This window comes from Plecotus auritus (assembly GCF_963455305.1).
Source record: "Plecotus auritus genome assembly, chromosome: 7".
NCBI classification, from domain to species: Eukaryota; Metazoa; Chordata; class Mammalia; order Chiroptera; family Vespertilionidae; genus Plecotus; species Plecotus auritus.
In genome coordinates this window covers 60,902,201-60,922,645 of record NC_137774.1, presented here as the reverse complement: position 1 = coordinate 60,922,645, position 20,445 = coordinate 60,902,201, and the positions used below count along the sequence as shown (strand labels likewise).

General features: G+C 38.8%; 1 protein-coding gene across 1 annotated transcript in view; it reads right to left on the bottom strand.

The window, feature by feature from the left end:
* Positions 1 to 20,445, bottom strand: part of LOC308252652 (phospholipid-transporting ATPase ABCA3-like) — a gene marked incomplete at both ends in the record, with an annotated part of 430,835 nt that overhangs the window by 214,691 nt on the left and 195,699 nt on the right. The window contains one exon of the mRNA XM_080677417.1: positions 19,813 to 19,967. Coding sequence (XP_080533543.1) covers positions 19,813 to 19,967 — 155 coding nt within the window. The remainder of the gene's footprint in view (positions 1 to 19,812; positions 19,968 to 20,445) is intronic.

The window sequence follows — 20,445 nt, the reverse complement described above, 5'->3', positions numbered from 1 at the left end:
CAGGAAACTTCCTTGACTTGGGGGAAAAAAAAGTCACACAAGTCCATGAAGCACAGGGAGTGCCTGTCAAGATGAACCCAAAAGACCTAAAACAAGACATATCATAATTAAATTGGCAAACATAAAAGATAAAGGAAGAACATTGAAGGCTGCAAAACAGAGACAGAAAGTCTAAAGGACCTGCCATTAGACTATCAACTGATTTCTCAACAGAAACACATCAGGCCAGAAGGGAATGGCATGAAGTATACAAAGTGATAAAAATCAAGGGACTGAATCCAAGAACATTCTATCCAGCAAGGCTATCATTAAAAATTGAAGGTGAAATCAGGAGCTTTGTAGACAAAAAAAAAAAAAAAAAAAAAAAAAAAAAAAAAAAAAAACTAAGAGAGTTTATTACCACCAAGCCAGCAATGCAAGAAATGATAAAGGGACTGGTGTAAAAAAGAAGAAGTAGAAAGGGAGGTAGGAATACAAGCATAAAGAATAAAATGACAACAAATGAGAACCTATCAATAATCTTAAATGTAAATGGATTAAATGCTCCAATCAAAAGATATAGGATAGATGAATGGATAAGAAAACAGGAACCTTATATATACTGTCTACAAGAGACCCACCTGAGAACAAAGGACTCATACAGACTGAAAGTGAAGGGATAAAAAAAATTCTTCAGGCATATGGAAATGAAAAAAAAAAAAAAAGCTGGCGTAGCAAAACTTATATCTGACAAAATAGACCTCAAAGTGAAGCCCATAGCAAGAGATAATGAAGCTACTTCATAATACTAAAGGGTTCGATACATCAAGAGGATATAACTCTGATAAACATACAGTATACTAGTATGCAGCCAATACAGGAGCACTCAAATACAAAAACAAACAAACAAAACAACAACAACAAAACTTCTGGAAGATATCAGGGGAGAGAGACCAACAGCAATACAATCATAGTTAGGGACTTTAATATCCCATTGACATCACTTGATAAATCTTCTAGACAAAAAATCAATAAGGAAATGGCAATCCTAAATGACTCACTAGATCAGATAGAACTAATTGACATCTTAAAAACATTTCACCCCAAAGCTATGGAATATAAATTTTTTCTCAAGTGCACATGAGACATTTTCAAAGATAGACCACATATTGGGTCACAGGCTAAGTCTCAACAAATTCAAGAAGACTGAAATGATATCAAGCATCTTTTCAGATTACAATGGCATAAAATTAGAAATCAACTACAATAAAAACACTCAAAAACAATCAAACACATGGAGGCCAAATAGCATGCTATTAAATAACGAATGTGTTCCCAAAGATATCAAAGAAGAAATAAAAAAAAAAATCCTGGAAACAAATGACAATGAAAACACAACAATCCAAAATCTATGGGACACATGTAAGCAAACCTGAGAGGGAAGATGATAGAACTACAAGCCTACCTCAAAAAATAAGAAAAACTGGTAATAAGTTTTCTAACCCTCCAACTTAAGGAATTAGAAAGAGAGCAACAAGAAAAGACCGGAGTAAGCAGAAGGAAGGAAATAATAAAGATCAGAGCAGAAATAAATGACATATAGACCAAAAATACAATACAATACAAAACAAAAGATCAATAAAATAAAGAGCTGGTTCTTTGAAAGAATAAACAAGATCGACGGACCTCTTACCAGACTCACCAGGAAACAAAGAGAGAGGACCCAAATAAATAAAATCAGAAATGAAAGAGGTGAAGTAACAACTGATCCCACAGATATACAAAGAATCATAAAAAAAAATACTATGAACAACTCTATTCCAACAAACTGGATAATCTTTTTTTTTTATTAAATATATTTTATTGATATTTCACAGAGAGGAAGGGAGAGGGATAGAGAGCTAGAAACATCGATGAGAGAGAAACATCGATCAGCTGCCTCCTGCACACCTCCCACTGGGGATGTGCCCGCAAGCAAGGTACATGCCCTTGACCGGAATCGAACCCGGGACCTTTCAGTCCGCAGGATGACACTCTATCCACTGAGCCAAACCGGTTTCGGCCAAACTGGATAATCTTGACCAAAGGGACATATTCCTAGAAAAATACAATCTTCCAAAACTCAATCAGGAAGAATCAGAAAAGCTGAAAGACCAATAACAACTAATGAAATTGAAGAAGTAATCAATAAAATCAGAGCAAATAAAGTCCTGGAATGGATAGGTTTACAGGCTAATATTACCAAATAGTCAAAGAAGAACTAACATCTATCTTCCTCAAACAATTCCAAAAAATTAAAGAGGAAGGAAGACTTTCAAGCTATTTTTATAAGGTCAGCATTATCCTAATTGCAAAATGACAAAAAATTAGAGGCCAACATCCATGATGAACATAAATCTTAAAATCTTCAACAATGTATTAGTAAATGAGATCCATAAATACATTTAAAGAAGCATACACGATGAATAAGTGGAATTTTGCCAGGGATGCAGGGCTGGTACAATATTCACAAATCAATAAATGGTGATACATCACATAAACAAAATGAAGGATAAAAATAACATGATCATAACCATAAATGCAGAAAAAGCATTCAACAAAAATTGAGCACCCATTTATGATGAAAATGCTCAGCAAAGTAGAAATAAAGATATTATATCTAACATTAATAAAGGCCATATATGCGCACGCATGCCAGTGTGCACAAAGGCTGAGGAGGTTGCCACAGGCTTTCCCTAGTGGAAGGGAGTCAGAAGCCGGGGAAGGCAGAGGTCTGCAGGCGCGCACGCGCACAAGGGCAAGGCTGACTGGAAGCCAAGACTGTCTGCTCCGCCCTGAGACTCCACCCCATCCAAGCTGAGCACAGAGGCTATTGCAATTTGGCAAGTCTAATCCTATAAGGCTGTCTCCAACACCGAACTTCTCCCAGCGTAGACACAGCTGATTGTTACAGCCAACTGGCCTGGAGGTCAATTCCTCCCAGTGATACCAACAACAATCAAGACTTAACTACAACAAGGCTGTACACACAGTCCACAAAGGGGTGCACCAAGAGTGTCCACCTCAGGTTAACCTAGCACACAAAGCCATCCTACCAACTCAGGGAAGCAGTGAAAATGCGGTGACAAAGAAACAGATCACAAACGAAAGAAATGGAGGAAAACAAACGACTGGATATAGAATTCAAAACCACGGTTATAAGGCTTTTCAAGAATTTCCTAGAAAAGGCCGATAAATATAACGAGACCCTAGAAGATATGAAAAAGGACCAACTAGAAATTAAACATACACTGACTGAAATAAAAAATATTATACAGAGACCTAACAGCAGACTAGAGGATCACAAGAATCAAGTCAAAGAATTGAAATACAAAGAAGCAAAAAACACTCAACCGAAAAAGCAAAAAGAAAAAAGAATCCAAAAAGTTGAAGATAGTGTAAGAAGACTCTGGGACAACTTCAAGTGTACCAACATCAGAATTATGGGGGTGCCAGAAGAAGAGAGAGAGCAAGATACTGAAAACCAATTTGAAGAAATAATGACCGAAAACTTCCCCCACCTGGTGAAAGAAATAGACTTACAAGTCCAGGAAGCGCACAGAACCCCAAACAAAAGGAATCAAAAGAGGACCACACCAAGACACATCAAAATTAAAATGCCAAGAGCAAAAGACAAAGAGAGAATATTAAAAGCAGCAAGAGAAAAACAGTTAGTTACCTACAAGGGAGTACCCATACGATTGTCAGCTGATTTCTCAACAGAAACTGTGCAGGCCAGATGGGAGTGGCAAGAAATTTTCAAAGCGATGAATAGCAAGAACCTACAACCAAGATTACTCTACCCAGCAAAGCTATCATTCAGAATTGAAGGGCAGGTAAAGAGCTTCACAGATAAGAAAAAGCTAAAGGAGTTCATCACCACCAAACCAGTATTATATGAAATGCTGAAAGATATTCTTAAAGAAGAGGAAGAAGAAAAAAGTAAAGATAAAAATTATGAACAACAAATACATATCTATCAACAAGTGAACCTAAAAATCAAGTGAATTAAAAACCTGAGGAACAGAATAATCTGGTGACTATAATAGAATCAGGGGCATATAAAGGGAGTGGATTGACAATTCTCAGGGGGAAAAGGGTATGGGGGGGTTCAGGAAGAGACTGGACAAAAATCATACACCCATGGATGAGGACAGTGGGGGGGAGGTAAGGGCAGAAGGTGGGGTGGGAAATGGGTGGAGGGGAACTATGGGGGGAAAAAGGAGAAACAATTGTAATAATCTGAATAAAGATTTATTAAAAAAAAATAAAGGCCATATATGAAAGTCTGTAGCCAACATCATACTCAATGGGAAAAAACTAAAACCATTTCCCCTAAGAACAGAAACAAGACAGGGATGCCCACTCACGCCACTCCTGTTTGACATAGTACTGGAAGTGCTAGCCATAGTGATTAGATAAGAAGAAAAAATAAAAGGCACTCAAACTGAAAAAGAAGAAGTAAAACTGTCATTATTTGTGGATGACATGATATTGTACACAGAAAACCCTAAAGACTCCATCAAAAAACTACTAGATTTAATAAAAGAATTTGGCAATGTAGCAGGATACAAAATTAACACATATAAATCTATGAATATTTTATACACCAATAATGAACTCACAGAAAGAGAAACAAACAAACAAACAAATTCCATTTACCATTGCACCAAAAAATTAAGATACCTAGGAATAAACTTAAATAAGAAGATAAAAGACCTGTACTCAGAAAACTATAGGACATTGATATAGGAAGTGATATAGGAAGACATAAACAAATGGATGAATATACTGTGGTCATGGATTGATAGAATCAACATCATTAAAATGTCCATACTAACCAAAGCAATCTATAGATTTAATGCAATCCACCTTAAAATACCAACAGCATACTTCAAAGACCTGGAACAAACTCTCCAAAAATTCATCTATAATAATAAAAGCATAATATGCAAATCAAACAAGCAGCCAAACAGTGGAATGACTGTCTAGATGCTCTTCTAGATGACCTTCTGGATGACCTTCTGGACGTAGCCTGGGCTGCAAGGGCCAAGGCAGCTGGGGCTGCGAAGGCCTACTTTTGCACGAATTTTGTGCATCGGGCCTCTAGTATGAAATAAAAAAAAGACCCCAAATAGCTGCAGTAATCCTGAGAAAGAAGAACAAAGTTGGAGGGATCACAATACCAAATATCAAGCTATATTACAAACCCACTGTTCTTAAAACTGCCTGATACTGGCACAAGAACAGACATATAGACCAGTGGAACAGAACAGAGAACCCAGAAATCTACCCAATCCATTATGCTCAATTAATATTTGACAAGGGAGGTTAGAGCATATAATGGAGTCAAGACAGTCTTTTCAATAAATGGTGTTGGGAAAATTGGACAGATACATGCAAAAAAATGAAACTAGACCACCAACTTACACCATACACAAAAATAAACTCAAAATGGATAAAGGACTTAAACATAAGATGGGAAACCATAAAAATCTTGGAAAAGTCCATAGGCAGCAAAATATGAGACATGCAGTATGTTGTAACAATATCTTTACCAACACAGCTCCTAGGGCAATGGAAACTAAGCAGAAAATAAACAAATAGGAATATATATATATATATATATATATATATATATATATATATATATGCTTAAACAACCATGGTAACTGAATGGACGACTGAACAGGCTTCGTGAGGTGACTAGGCTGGCAGGGGGGTTAGTGAGGGGTGGCCAAACGACTGAACAGCAGGCTGCATGGGGCGACCAGGCCCACAGGGAGGGCAGTTGGGGGCGACCAGGCTGGCAGAGGGGTGCAATGAGGGTGACCAGGCCAGTGGGGAGGAGCAGTTGGGGGTGATCAGGATGGCAGGGGGGCAGTAAGGGGCAAACAGGCTGGCAGGGGGGGGGCAGTTAGGGGGGGCCAGGCCAGCAGGAGGGGCAGTTGGGGGTGACCAAGCCAGCAGGGGGGGCAGTTAGGGGCGATCAGGCAGGCAGGCAGGTGAGCAGTTAGGAGCTAGTGGTTCCAGATTGTGAGAAGGATGTCTGACTGCCAGTTTAGGCCAGATCCTGGGGATGCGAGGGCCAAACTGTTAGTTGGACATTCTCCGAGGGGTCCCAGATTGGAGCGGGTGCAGACTCAGCTGAGGGGGCCTCTAGTATCAAAATAAAAAGCTTCTGCACAGCAAAAGAAACCATCAACAAAACAACAAGAAAGCCCACTGCATGGGAGAACATACTATTTGCCAATGTTATCTCTGGTAAGGGACTAATCTCCAAAATTTATAGGGAACTCATACAACTTAACAAAAGGAAGATAAACAATTCAATAAAAAAATAGGCAAAGGACTTAAATCAACACTTTTTGAAAAAGGACATACAGAAGGCCAAGAGACATATGAAAACATGCTCAAAGTCACTCATCATTCGAGAGGTGCAAATCAAAACGACAATGAAGTACCATCTCACACCTGTCAGAATGGCTATCATCAACAAAACAACAAATGACAAGTGCTGACGAGGATGTGGAGAAAAAGGAACCCTTGTGCACTGCTGGTGGGAATGCAGACTGGTACAACCACTGTGGAAAAACAGTATAGAGTTTCCTCAAAAAATTAAAAATGGAATTCCCATTTGACCCAGTGATCCCACTTCTAGGAATATATCCCAAGAAATCAGAAACACAAATCAGAAAGGATATATGCACCCCTATGTTCATAGCAGCACAATTTACCATAGCTAAGATTTGGAAACAGCCCAAGTGCTCATCAGCAGATGAGTGGATTCCATCTACACAATGGAATACTATGCTGTTGTAAAAAAGAAAGAACTCTTACCATTTGCAATAGCATGGATGGACCTGGAGAGCATTATGCTAAGCGAAATAAGGCAGTCGGAGAAAGATAAATATCACATGATCTCACTCATTTGTGGAATATAATGAACAACATAAATTGATGAACAAAAATATATCCAGAGACAGAGAAGCATGGAACAGACCATCAAACTTCAGAGGGAAGGCGGGGGAGGGTGGTGGGGCGGGGAAAGAGATCAACCAAAGGACTTGTATCCATGCATATGTGTCCAACCAATGGACACAGACAGTAGGGAGGTGAGTGCATGTGCTGTGTGGTGGGGGTGGTTAGGGAGAATGTAATGGGGGAAAAGGGAGACATATGTAATACTATATGTAAAGAATCTAAAAAAGGTCATAGGGCCCTGGCCGGTGATGTCAGTGGTTAGTGCGTTGGCCTGCACACTGAAGGGTTATGGATTCTGTTCCCAGTCAAAAGCATATATTATTGTTGTAGGTTCGATCCTCAGCCCTGGTCTGGACATGTGTGGGAGGCAACCAACTGATGTGTCTCTCTCACATAGATATTTCTCTCTTCTCTCTCTTCCTTCCACTCTGTAAACATCAATGGAAAAAATATCCTCAGGTGAGGACTAGAAACAACAACAAAAATGGGCAGAGGAGCTGAACAGACACCACTCCCAAGGAGACATACAAACAAGCATCAGATATATGAAAAGATGTTCAACGTCAATAGCTATATAGGGAAATGCAAATCAAAAGTACAATGAGATACCACTGCACATCGGTTAGAATGGCTATTATCAACAAGACAGGTAATAGCAAGTATTGGAGAGGTTGTGGAGAAAAAGGAACCCTTATTCACTGGTGGTAAATGAAAGGGGCACAACCATTATTGAAAACAGTATGGTGGTTCCCCAAAAGTCTACAAATACAGTTACCTTATGACCCAGCAACCCCTCTCTTGGGTATCTACCCTAAAAACTCAAAAGCAATTAACAATATGTCTACTGCAGCATTATTCATGGTAGTACAGACATGGAAACAACTAAAGTGTTTTTCCAGAGGACTGGATATAGAAAAGGTGGGGCACAAATATATAATGGAATACTACTCAGCCACAAGAGAAGATTAAATACCGCCATTTGCAACATGATTGACCTTGAGAATATTATGTAAGTGAAATAAATCAGTCAGAAAAAGCTAAGAACCATATGATTTCACTCATATGTGAAATATAAAACTGAAACTCAGAGACACAGAAAGACAGTGATATTGTGGTTACCAGAAAGAAGGGGGTGGGAGGCTAGTAGAGGGTAAAAAGGTCCAAATATAACGGTGATAAAAGATGATTTGAATTTGGGTGATGGGCTCATAATACAATATACAGATCATGTATCATAGTATATACACTTGAAGCCTATATAACCCTATTAACCAATGTCACCCCAATAAATTTAATAAAACCACACAAAAATGCTGAGAAAAGCCCACCTCCACATTGACCCCTTCCCTACTCTTGCAACCATCGACTTTGCTGTCTGCCCTATAGTGGCTAAATTTAACAAGTTGAGGAGTGAAATCTCTAAAACTAAAATTCTATACTGGGCAGACAGGTCTGCCAGGATGAGGTTTATCAGTTTGCGGTCGACTCTATTTCTCTCCACCCATTTGTTGCCAACAATCTAAGAAAACAATAATCTCTGATCTGGTAGCCTAGGTCCCTCATCAGGTTGTTGCAAGGCAGCAAACATAATTCCTGTAGCAGGGGATTTGCCTTAACTAAAATGGGATAGTGATCTTTGAAATCAGATGCTCCTATAGCTTTGCTCCATATACAGTATTTCCAAACAGGAGTCTAGAATTACAATCATTCTTGAAGGACTTGCCACTCACACTGAAAATAACTCTGCAATTGAAATAAACATTTATTCCATTTTATGGGGGAGCAACCCCTGCCATTATGCTTAACTTTAAGTCAAAATGAAATAAAGGTTTTGTAATGGAGAATTGTCTTGATGTAGATACATGGCACACTGACCCAGTGGGAAGGACTAAACTTCCACAGACAGTGACGAGAGCTGTGCTGAAGAGTGAGTTGCCTAGGGTACACTAGTTGGTACACAGGAGATCTGAGGCCTAGTCTTGCTCTCTAGTCTACAAGACCCTAAAACAAGTTATAAAGAGACTGTGCATGAGGGGACAGGTGTATGATGCAGTGTGCAGATGATGTTTTTATTTTTGACAGTATTACAGATGTCCTCCATATCCACCCCTTTCCTCACCTACACCCAGCCACTACCTCCACTCTAACCTACAATACATTATTGTCTTTATCCATGGGCTATGCATATTTGCATATAAGTTTGTTAGTTAACATCTTCCCATCTCCCCATGCCCCCTCCACTCTGAGATCTGTGTCTGTTCCATGCATCCATGCCTCCGAACCTATTTTGTTTGTTAGTTTATTTTGTTCATTAGGTTGCATATACAAGTTAGATCATGTGATATTTGCTTCTCTGACTGGCTTATTTGGATTAGCATAATAATAACCAGGTCCCTCCATGCTGTCTCAAAAGGTAAGAGAGCCTTTTTTTTTTTTTTTTTTTTTTTTACAGCCCCATAACATTCCACTGTGTAAATGTATCAACAGAATGTACTACTGATGTATTCCATTTTTTAATCCACTCATCTGCTGATGGGCACTTGGGCTGTTTCCAGATCTTAGCTATTGTAAATAACACTATATGAACACAGTTGTGCATATATTCTTTCTGATTGGTGTTTTGGGTCTCTTAGGATATATTCCCAGAAGTAGATTGCTAGGTCAAAAGGCAGTTCCATTCTTAATTTTTTTTAGGAAACTCCATACTGTTTTCCACAGTGATTACACCAGTCTGCATTCTCAACATTACACTAGGGTTCCCTTTTCTCCACATCCTCAACAGTTTGTTGATTTATTGATAGTAGCCATTCTGACAGGTGTGAGGTGACACCTCATTATAGTCTTAATTTGCATCTCTCTGATGATTAGTGACTTTGAGTAATTTTTTCATGTGTCTATTGGCCAACTCTATGTCTTTTTGGAGAAGTGTCTATTCAGGTCCTTTGCTCATTTTTAAAATTGGATTGCTTTCCTGGTGTTAAGTTGTTTAAGTTATTTATGTATCTCTTATCAGATGTGGGCTACCTTTTCATTTTGTTTATGGTACGTTTTGCTATGCAGAATATTTTCAGTTTGATGTATTTCATTTATTATTTTATTTGTCTCTCTAGGTGTAGCAGATGTATGGGCAAAAATATTGCTATATGAAATGTCACAGATCTTACTACATATGCTTTCTTCTAGGTCAGTGGTCGGCAAACTGAGGCTTGCGAGCCACATGCGGCTCTTTGGCCCCTTGAGTTTTTAGCAAAGGCCAGCTTAGGAGTACCCTAATTAAGTTAATAACAATGTACCTACCTATATAATTTAAGTTTAAAAAATTTGGCTCTCAAAAGAAATTTCAATCGTTGTACTGTTGATATTTGGCTCTGTTGACTAATGAGTTTGCCGACCACTATTCTAGGTTTTTTTTTTTGGTTTCATGACTTATATTTTTTGCTTTTGTGACTTGAAATTTACCAATTTTGAGTTTATTCTTGTGTATGGTGTAAGTTGGTGGCCTAATTTCATTTTTTTTGCATGTGCCTGTCCAATTTTTCCAACACCATTTGTTAAAGAAATAGTTGTTACCCCATTATGTGCTTTTGCATTTTTTTGTTAAGTATTAATTGACCATGATGACATGGGTTGATTTCTGGGGTCTTAGTTCTTTTCCATTGGTCAATATGCCTATTCTTGTGCCAGTACCTGGCTGTTTTAATTACAACAGCTTTGTAGTATAGTTTGATATCTGGTACTGTGACCCTCCAACTTTGTTCTTCTTTCTCAAGATAGCTGAGGCTATGTGGGGCCTTTCTTACTTCAAATAAATTTTTGGAATATTTGTTCTAGATATGTGAAATATGCCACTGATATTTAAATAGGGATTGCATTGAATCTGTAGATTTCTTTGGGTAGTACGGACATTTTAGGAGGCCAGTGACTTAGCCATTAGGCCACTGGGGCCAGTATGGACATTTTAATGATGTTAACCCTTCCAATACATGAATATGGTATTATTATGAACATGCTTTTCATTACTTTCAATTGTTAGTATCTTCCTCTATGTCTTTTTTCAATGTCCTATATTTTTCTGAGTACAGGTATTTTACCTCCTTGGTTAAGATTATTCCTGGGTAACTTGTTTTTTGTTGTTGCAATAGTAAATTGGATTTAAAATTTTTTTTTTTCTTTCTGAAAGTTCATTACTGGTCTCTTTCCACTTTGCTGAGAGTTTTTATAAGTGGGTGCTTTATTTTGTTGAATGCTTTTTCAGTATCTACTGATATGATAATTTGATTTTTATCCTTCATTTTATTCATGTGATTAAATCAGTGATGTCATTGGGATGTTAAAGTCCCCTACTATGACTATATTGCTGTTGATCTTTTTCTGAAAGTCCCCTACACATTTAAAAAACATATTTAGGAGCTTTTATATTGGGCACATGTATGTTTACCAGGGTTATATCCTTTAGTTGAATTGACCATTTTAGTATTGGCTGTGACCTTTTTCTCTTCTTTCGACCTTTGTTTTAAAGTCTATTTTGTCAGATAAAAGTATTGTCACTCCATCTTCTTTTTGTTTCCATTTGTATGGAATATTTTCTCTTATCCCTTCATTTTTAGCTGGTGTAAGTCTTTTTTCTGAGGTGGGTCTCTTGTAGGCATGTTTTCTTATCCATTCAGCTACCCTATGTCTTTTGATTGGAGCATTTAATCCATTTACAATTAAGGTTATTATTGATAGATATTTATTTATTGCCATTTTTATTCTTATGCCTATGCTCCTTTCTTTTCTTTTTTTAAAATTTAATAAATCTTTATTGTTCAGATTATTACAATTGTTCCTCCTTTTTCCGCCCATAGCTCCCCTCCACCCGTTCCCACCCCACCCTCTGCCCTTACCTCCCCTCCACTGTCCTCATCCATAGGTGTACGCTTTTTGTCCAGTCTCTTCCAGCACCTCCCACAACCCTTTCCCCCAGAGAATTGTCAGTCCAATTCCTTTCTATGCCCCTGATTCTATTATAGTCACCAATTTATTCTGTTCATCAGATTTTTTAATCACTTGATTTTTAGATTCACTTGTTGATAGACATGTATTTGTTGTTCATAATTTTTATCTTTACCTTTTTCTTCTTCTTCCTCTTCTTAAAGAATACCTTTCAGCATTTCATATAATACTAGTTTGGTGGTGATGAACTCCTTTAGCTCTTACTTATCTGTGAAGCTCTTTATCTGACCTTCAATTCTGAATGATAGCTTTGCTGGGTAGAATAATCTTGGCTGTAGGTTCTTGCTATTCATCACTTTGAATATTTCTTGCCATTCCCATCTGGCCTGCATAGTTTCTGTTGAGAAATCAGCTGACAATCATATAGGTGCTCCATTGTAGGTAACTGTTTTTCTCTTGCTGCTTTTAATATTCTCTCTTTGTCTTTTGCTCTTGGCATTTTAATTATGATGTGTCTTGGTGTGGTCCTCTTTGGATTCCTTTTGTTTGGGTCCTGTGCACTTCCTGGACTTGTAAGTCTATTTCTTTCACCAGGTGGGGGAAGTTTTCTGTCATTATTTCTTCAAATAGGTTTTCAGTATCTTGCTCTCTCTCTTCTTCTGGCACCCCCATAATTCGGATGTTGGTACACTTGAGGTTGTCCCGGAGGCTCCTTACACTATCTTCAAATTTTTGGATTCTTTTTTCTTTTTGCCTTTCCAGCTGAGTGTTTTTTGCTTTTTTGTATTTCAACTCTTTGACTTGATTCTTGCAATCCTCTAGTCTGCTGTTAGGTCTCTGTATAATATTTTTTATTTCAGTCAGTTTATGTTTAATTTCTAGTTGGTCCTTTTTCATATCCTCGAGGGTCTCACTAACTTTATCAGCCTTTTCTAGGAAATTCTTGAAAAACCTTATAACTGTGGTTTTGAACTCTATATCCAGTCATTTGGTTTCCTCCATTTCTTTCATTTGTGATCTGTTTCTTTGTCTCCACATTTTTGCTGCTTCCCTGAGTTGGTAGAGTAGCTTTGTGTGGTAGGTGTCCTCTAGGGCACAGTGGCTCAGCCTCCCCATTTACCTGAGGTGGACACTCTTGGTGCACCCCTTTGTGGACTGTTTGCTCAGCCTTGTTATAGTTAAGTCTTGATTGTTGTTGGTATCACTGGGAGGAATTGACCTCCAGGCCAGCTGGCTGTGAGGATCAGCTGTGTCTACACTGGGAGAACTTCTGTGCTGGAGACACTCTTATGAGACAAGACTTGCAAAATTGCAAAAGCCTCTGTGCTCAGCTGGGATGGGGCAGAGTTTCAGGGTGGAGAAGACAGCCTTGGTTTCCCATCAGCCTTGCCTATGAGGCCCCTGGGTCAGTGTCCCTCGGTAATCTCTGCAAGCACCTCTGAGAGAAAGCCGCCCTCAAGTTTCACCCACTGCCAGATAGTCCAGTTTCTCCCCATATGAGTCGGGGTTCCCAGAAACTTGCCCGGAACTGGAGTTCAGCGCAGTCGGGAGCTTCCGAGTCCCTCCCACTTTAGAAAGCCAGCCGCACACTCAGCCTCCCGTGCATTCAGCAGTCAGTCCTCTCTGTGTGCACACACCTCCAGACCTCTGCCTTCCGCAGCTCCCGAGTCTCAGTGTGCTTTCTCTTTTCCTGACAGTCCAGATTCCCACGGAATGAGTCTGGTTTCCCAGCATCTCGCCTGGGACTGGAGTTCGGTGTAGTCGGGAGCTTCCTTCTCCCTCCCGCTTTAAAAAGCCAGCCATGCCCTCAGTTGCCCGTGCACATAGTTGCCCGTCCTCTCCGCATGCGAGTTTCCATACCTCAGCTTTTTGCAGCTCCTCTGAGTCTCAATGTGCTTTCCTCTTTTCTTCTAGTTGTAGAATTTCCACTCATCCAGTTTTCCTGTGGTTCTGGATGGTGTCCGTTTTGTCTTTTAGTTGTAATTTTGATATTGTTGTGCAAGGCAGCAGTTTAGGTGTTTACCTATGCCGCCATCTTGGTTTCTCCTGCTCCTTTCTTTTTCTTTCTTCTTCTTGCAGTTAGTCCCTTTGGCATTTCTTGCAGTGCTGGTTTGGTGGTAATAAATTCTTTTAGTTTTTTTTTTTTCTTTTCTGTGAAACTCTTTATTTCACTTTCAATTTTAAGTGACAGTATTGCTGGATACAGTAGTCTAGGATTCAGACCTGTGCTTTTCATTACTTTCAATACTTCATACTACTCCCTCTGGCCTGAAGAGTTTCTTATTGAGAAGTCAGTTGAATGGGAACTCCTTTTTAGGTAATTTTCTGCCTCTCTCTTTCTGCCCTTAAGATTCTTTGTACTTAAAGTTTGCTATTTTAATAATGATGTGTTTTTTTGTGGTTATATTTGGATTATCTTGATTGGGACTCTCTTTGCTTCTTGAATTTGTGTGGACTTTTTCTTCACCAGAATAGAGAAGTTTTCTGTTCTTATTTCTTCAAATAGGTTCTCTATCTCTTGCTCATTTTCTTCTCTCTCTGGTATCCCTGGATATTGTTACCTTTCATGTTTGTCCAAAGTTTCCTTAAACTATTCTCATGCTTTTAAATTATATATATTTTTTTGCCACTCTAATTGAGTGATTTTTTTTTCTACCTTGTCTTCTAATTCAATGATTCCTCTTATTGTTTTTTTCTTTCCAGTATATTCTTTATTTCAGCTATGTTATTATTTATTTTCAGTTGGTTGTTTTTTATGGTATCTATGGTTTTTTTCCCATGCTGTTGAGAATTCTTAATACCATTACTTTATACTCTGTTTCTAATAAATGGCTTGCCTACCTTTCATTTAGCTTTTTTTTTGTGTGTGTGTGTGTGTGTGTGAAGGGAGATTCCTCCTACTCTTTTATATGGGGCATGTTTCTTTGTTTCCCAATTTTTGCTGTTTCTCTGTGTTTGTGTCTGTGTATTGAATAGGACTGCTATGACACCCAGACCTCTGGAATGTAGTGGTATAGTCTCCTTAATCTTATGCGCTAGGTGCTCTAGAAATGTCCTTTGTGTGGGTTATGTTGGCCCTCCTGTTGTATTCATGTCTTAATTGCTGTTGTACCATTCATCAGTGTGCTCAGCCCTTAGGCTTGCGGAATGTGAGGCTCAAATCTGACCAAGTCATGCCAACTGTTACACAGGTGCTGAGAGAAAAAAAAAATAAGACATAACAAGACTGAATCAAATTCAACAAAACAAATCAATAACAACAACAGAAAACTAACAATAGTAAAAAAACTAACATGCTAAAAGACAGGAGACCAAAAGAATTATAGAAGAAAAAAAGAAACAAAAAATAGAACATGAAAGAAAATAAGGAAGAGAAAATAAATGGAATAAAAATAAAAAGTGAAAGAAAAATGTAAAAGTAAAAAGAATGAACTAAATAAAATATAGATTATGAAAAGAAAATTGGGAAAAGAAAAGAACCTAATATTAAATTAAAACTAGAAATTAAAAAAAGAAAAGAGAAAAATGGAATAAAAAGAGAGAACTAGAAGATATAAAAGAAAAAAGAACAAAAATACTAAAAAGGTGAAATACAAAAGAAAAAAATGATGAAAAAATACATAAATAAACATAAGTGAAATTCATCTCTGCAGGTTTTTATGCCTGCTGCAATTACCTTTTGGATATGCTATTTGTGGCACTCGCTGCATTGTGCACCGACAGTGTTTGAATCTGGTCACTTGGTGTGCGGGTCTGAGGTCCCCTGGGCGGTTCTCTGGGGAAAACCAATGTCAGTGCTGTCCCTGCCTCGCAGGGCAGCCTGACTGAAGCAGGGCAGGGCGGAGACCCAGTGATCCTGGTGGGCAGGGCCTCCGGGGCCAAGAGGGCAGGTCTTACTGGGATTTCTCAATTTGAATGTCCCTGTTGAGAGCTGCTCTCTTTCCCCCATGGAACTGGCTTGGGGGGGGGGGGGGGGGAGGGGGTCTCAGACCTGTCTTGGGTGGTTTAAACAGACTCATGTTGGGAGTGGCGCCTGTAGCTTGCTTCCCAGGGCTTGGCTGGCTGAACACACTGGGAGATCTGGTTTCCCATAATGCAGCCGAAGGGCCCAGCACACCCCCAGGTGCCCCCACACAAAAGCCCATCCTGAGACACTCACAATGCCTCAGCTCTGCCTGGCTCCCTGGCATCCCCTCGCCACCAGACCAAGTAGGAGGAGATTGAAAAAAAAAAAAAAAATCAGGCCCGCTTGGCACACCAATCTTCCAGGGCAGCCAGCCCTTGCTCTGCAGTGTCCCCGCCCAGGCTCCGACGGGGCAAATGTCTGAATCTTTTGCAGCATCTGACCCCACTGTAGGCACAGATTTCCCACTGAGCATCATCTCCCTTTCCCTCAGGTCACAGCAGGTTGGGGCAGACCAGCCATTTTGCAGGTGTGGGAGGGGAGCTGCCGAGGTGCTCGAGGCTGGCAAGACAAATCCTTTTTCCTCGGCCACACTGTCCCGCTCCGGACTGTTCTCCACCAAAGGTTCTTTCAGAGAATAAATGGCCCCTCAGATTCACTGCTGGACCTGCTGGCCACACTCCTCCATTGGCCCTGAGCTTTGCGGTGTGGCTCCTCCTGCAGACACAGATCTGAGCGAACTTCCCAAGCTGGCGTGCTGTCTTGGCTGAGTCTCTCAGGTGTGATTGATTCACACTGCCTGATGCTATACTGGCTCCCTTTCCCTTTTTTGTTGCTCTGAATTGGGGGTCCCTGCATGGGGCTGAGACCCCATGCTCCCTGGGGGCAGAGGCTCTGCTGCTGCACCCTGTCTTCAGCTTCCCAGCCATGCAGGTACGCAAGTTTTCTCACCCTCTCTGCATCTCCTCCTGTCCTTTCTCTTCACTCCCTGCTTACTGTATTTCAGATCAGCTGCACTTCAACTGTTTTTCTCAAGCCAAATACTCTGCACTTTAGCTGCATATCTAGTCTGGTGTTGGAGGCAAGCAGATGGATCTCTCAGCTATTCTGCAGCCATTTGTCTGGGATTAAGTATGAGTGGAATTTGGTCAAGGGAAAAGTGAACAAACCCTGTTGGGAGCAAACCCTAATGGACACTTCACTGAGCTGTCTTCTGTTGCTCCGTTGGTGCAGGCAAAGGCTGTGATGACTTACCCAGTTGGTATTGAATATTTTCAGGCAATTCAGAGAGAAAGCTTTTTGAAAAATATGTCCTTACTAACTAGAGAGAGAGAGAGAGAAAGGGAGGAAGAGAGAGAAACATTGATGAGAGAGAAACATCGACTGGTTGCATCCTGCATGGTCCCTGTTGGGGATCAAGCCCACAACACAGGCATGTGCCCTGATGGATAATTGAATGAGAGACCTCTTGGTGCATGAGATGATGCTCAATCAACTGAGCCACACTGGCCAGAGCCAGAGAGTTTTTCATGAAACTGTCTTCTTTAGCTCTTTTATCATAAAACTAGAGGCCCGGTGCACAATATTCATGCACTTGGGGTGGGGGAGGGGAGTCCCTCAGCCCGGCCTGTGCCTCCTCACAGTCTGGGAACCCTCGGGGCTATCCGACTGATGGCTTAGGCCTGCTCCCCGAAGGAAGTGAGACTAAGCATCAGTCAGACATCCTTAGCGCTGCCACAGAGGCAGGAGAGGCTCCTGCCACCGCCGCTATGCTTGCCAGTCATGAGCATGGCTTCTGGTTGAGTGGTGCTCCCTCTGTGGGAGCACACTGACCACCAGGGGGCAGCTCCTGTGTTGAGCGTCTTCCCCCTGGTGGTCAGTGTGCGTCACAGCGACTGGTCGTTCTGCAGTTCAGTTGATTTGCATATTAGCCTTTTATTATCATAAAATATGCCCTTGGGCTGGAAGATTCCAATTATATCCTTTAATGAAGTGTTACCTGAGTAACCCTCCTACATGGGACACCATAGACACCTCTGGATTTCAGTCTTTTATTAAAGCAAACAAGTCCTATTTACTGGATCTATAAATCTTTCCTTTGTGGTTGATGCAAAGCTAATGGCTCTTCCCTTTGGAGAATGATGTTTATGAATCCCTGCAGATGATGTGTTATTGAATAGTACACTTGAAACCTATATCATTTTGCAAACCAATGTCACTCCAATAAAATCAATTAAAAAAAACTAAAAGCAACAAATGAACAAATAAAAAACACACAAAAACTCATAGACACAGTCCACAGTATGGTTGTTACTAGAGGGAATGGGGTTGGAGATAATAAAGGGTAAAAGGGGCAAATATATGGTAACTGAAGGAGATTTGACCTTGGATGATAGGCACACAATTCATTAAACAGATCATGTATCATAGAATTGTATTCTAAAAACTTATATAATCTTATTAAGCAATGTCACCCCAATAAATTGAAAATTTTCAAAGAACTTAAATTAATGAAGAGAGATACAATGATACAATGTTAATTCTCTCCAAAGTGACATGTTGATTTTATGTAATACCAATAAAAATCTCAGTAGAACTTTGTAGATACATAAAAAAATTTATAAGGAAGAGCCAAGCAGTTATAATACCTAAAATACTTTTAAAAAAGGATATATTTGGAAAAATAGCATATTAAGGCTTACTGTGAAGCTACACTAATCAGCACAATTTATAGGTTGTGGTATTTATAGATTTCCAAAGATCAATGGTATAGCAAAAAGAGTTCAGAAATAAGACCACAGAAATATGATCATTTAATAATTGACAAAATGTGCAAAAAGTAATTCAAAGATGAAAGAAAGTGTTTTCCAAAAAAAAGGTGTTAGAGCAATTCATCATCTATATGCAAGGAAATGAACCTAGATCTAAACTTTACACTTTTATACATAGATTAACTAAAAATGGATTATAGATCTCAGTGTAACCTGTAAAACTAAAAATATTTGGAAGAAAATGTAAAATAAAATCTTCATGTTTTGGGATTAGGTATAGAGTTTTAGGAAGACAGCAAAGTCAGGCTTCATTAAGAAAATGTGATAAATTGGATTTCAAAATAAAAAATGAAGAGATAAGCTACAGTTTAGAAAAAAATTGCAAAACACATTATCAAACAAATGACATAAATACTCTCAAAAATTCAATAAGAAATAAATAATCCAAACTAAAAAAAATGGACACAGGTCCTCAATAAATATTTCATCAAAGAGGATATAAAAATGGCAAATAAGCACATGAAAGATGGATAATGACATAATTATGCATTAATAAAATGCAGATTAAACAATGATTAGATACAAGTACACATAGATTAGAAAAGTTAAAAAATTTAAAAGTCTTAACAATACCAAATTTTGGCAAAGTTAGAGAGCAACTGTAATTCTCATACATTGCTGGTGCGAGTACTAAATGATACCATCACTCTGGAAAGCTGTTTGGCAGTTTCTGATAAAGTTAAATAAATATTTATAATACAATAATCATACTCTGAGAGACATGAAACTTACGTTTAAAAGTATACATAGAATTCAGTTTTACTCATACTCACCAAAGCCTGATAACAATGTGAATGTCCTTCAATTGGTATATTGTGTAACATCCAAACAAGTACTACTACTTGGGAATGAAAAGAAACATATAGCACAGATGGATCTCAAAGGAATTCTGTTCAGTATAAGTAGCTAATCTCTGAAGGTTATCTACTACATGATTCCATTTATATGATTTCTCAACAAAACAATAGTAATGAAAGATACCACTGGTTACCAGGGGTAGAGGGATAACTACAAAGAAATAGCATGAGAGAGTGTTTTAGAGTGAAGAGACCCTTCTGTGTTGATTAAATGTATTAAAATTCATGGATCTATATATAAAAAAGTTAAATTTACTGTATAATTTAAAAAATTCTGACTTACCATAAAGTAGAAATAAAGGTGTTCTGATAGTGTCAAGTCATTAAACAATAAGTCACGCTGTGGGCAGAAGCCAATGTTTTTTCGAATATCAGTTAGGTTCTTTGAGATGGCATATCCATTAACATAGACCTCTCCTCTGGTTGGAGGATAGCAACCTACAAATAAACATGATAGAAGCTGAACTTTGGTCAGCAAACATGATAAGACAATGAAAATTAGTATCTCAAATTCAGCCCACTTACGGATTACTCAAAAGAATGAGCACTATCTCCTGCAGAAGAACAGTTTAATAAAATATCGAGTTACATCTGGGTGGTGGAATTAGCTATCTTTTAATTTTCTTTCATTTCTGCTAATATATACTAATATTATATACTACTTAATTTCCTTTCCTTTCCTTTTCTTTTTGCTAACATATACTAATTTGTTGCTAATATATACTAATTTGTTGCAATTGATATGGATTATATCGGTAATAACATTTAAATATTCTGTTATATTCCAATATATTTGCATTGAAACCAGCCAGTTACTATATTTGTGACCATTTAGGTACTGTGTAAATGCTATGAAAAACAAATATCTATAATATAAAATTTTTGTCCTTAAGAAATTTAAATATTAATAACAACC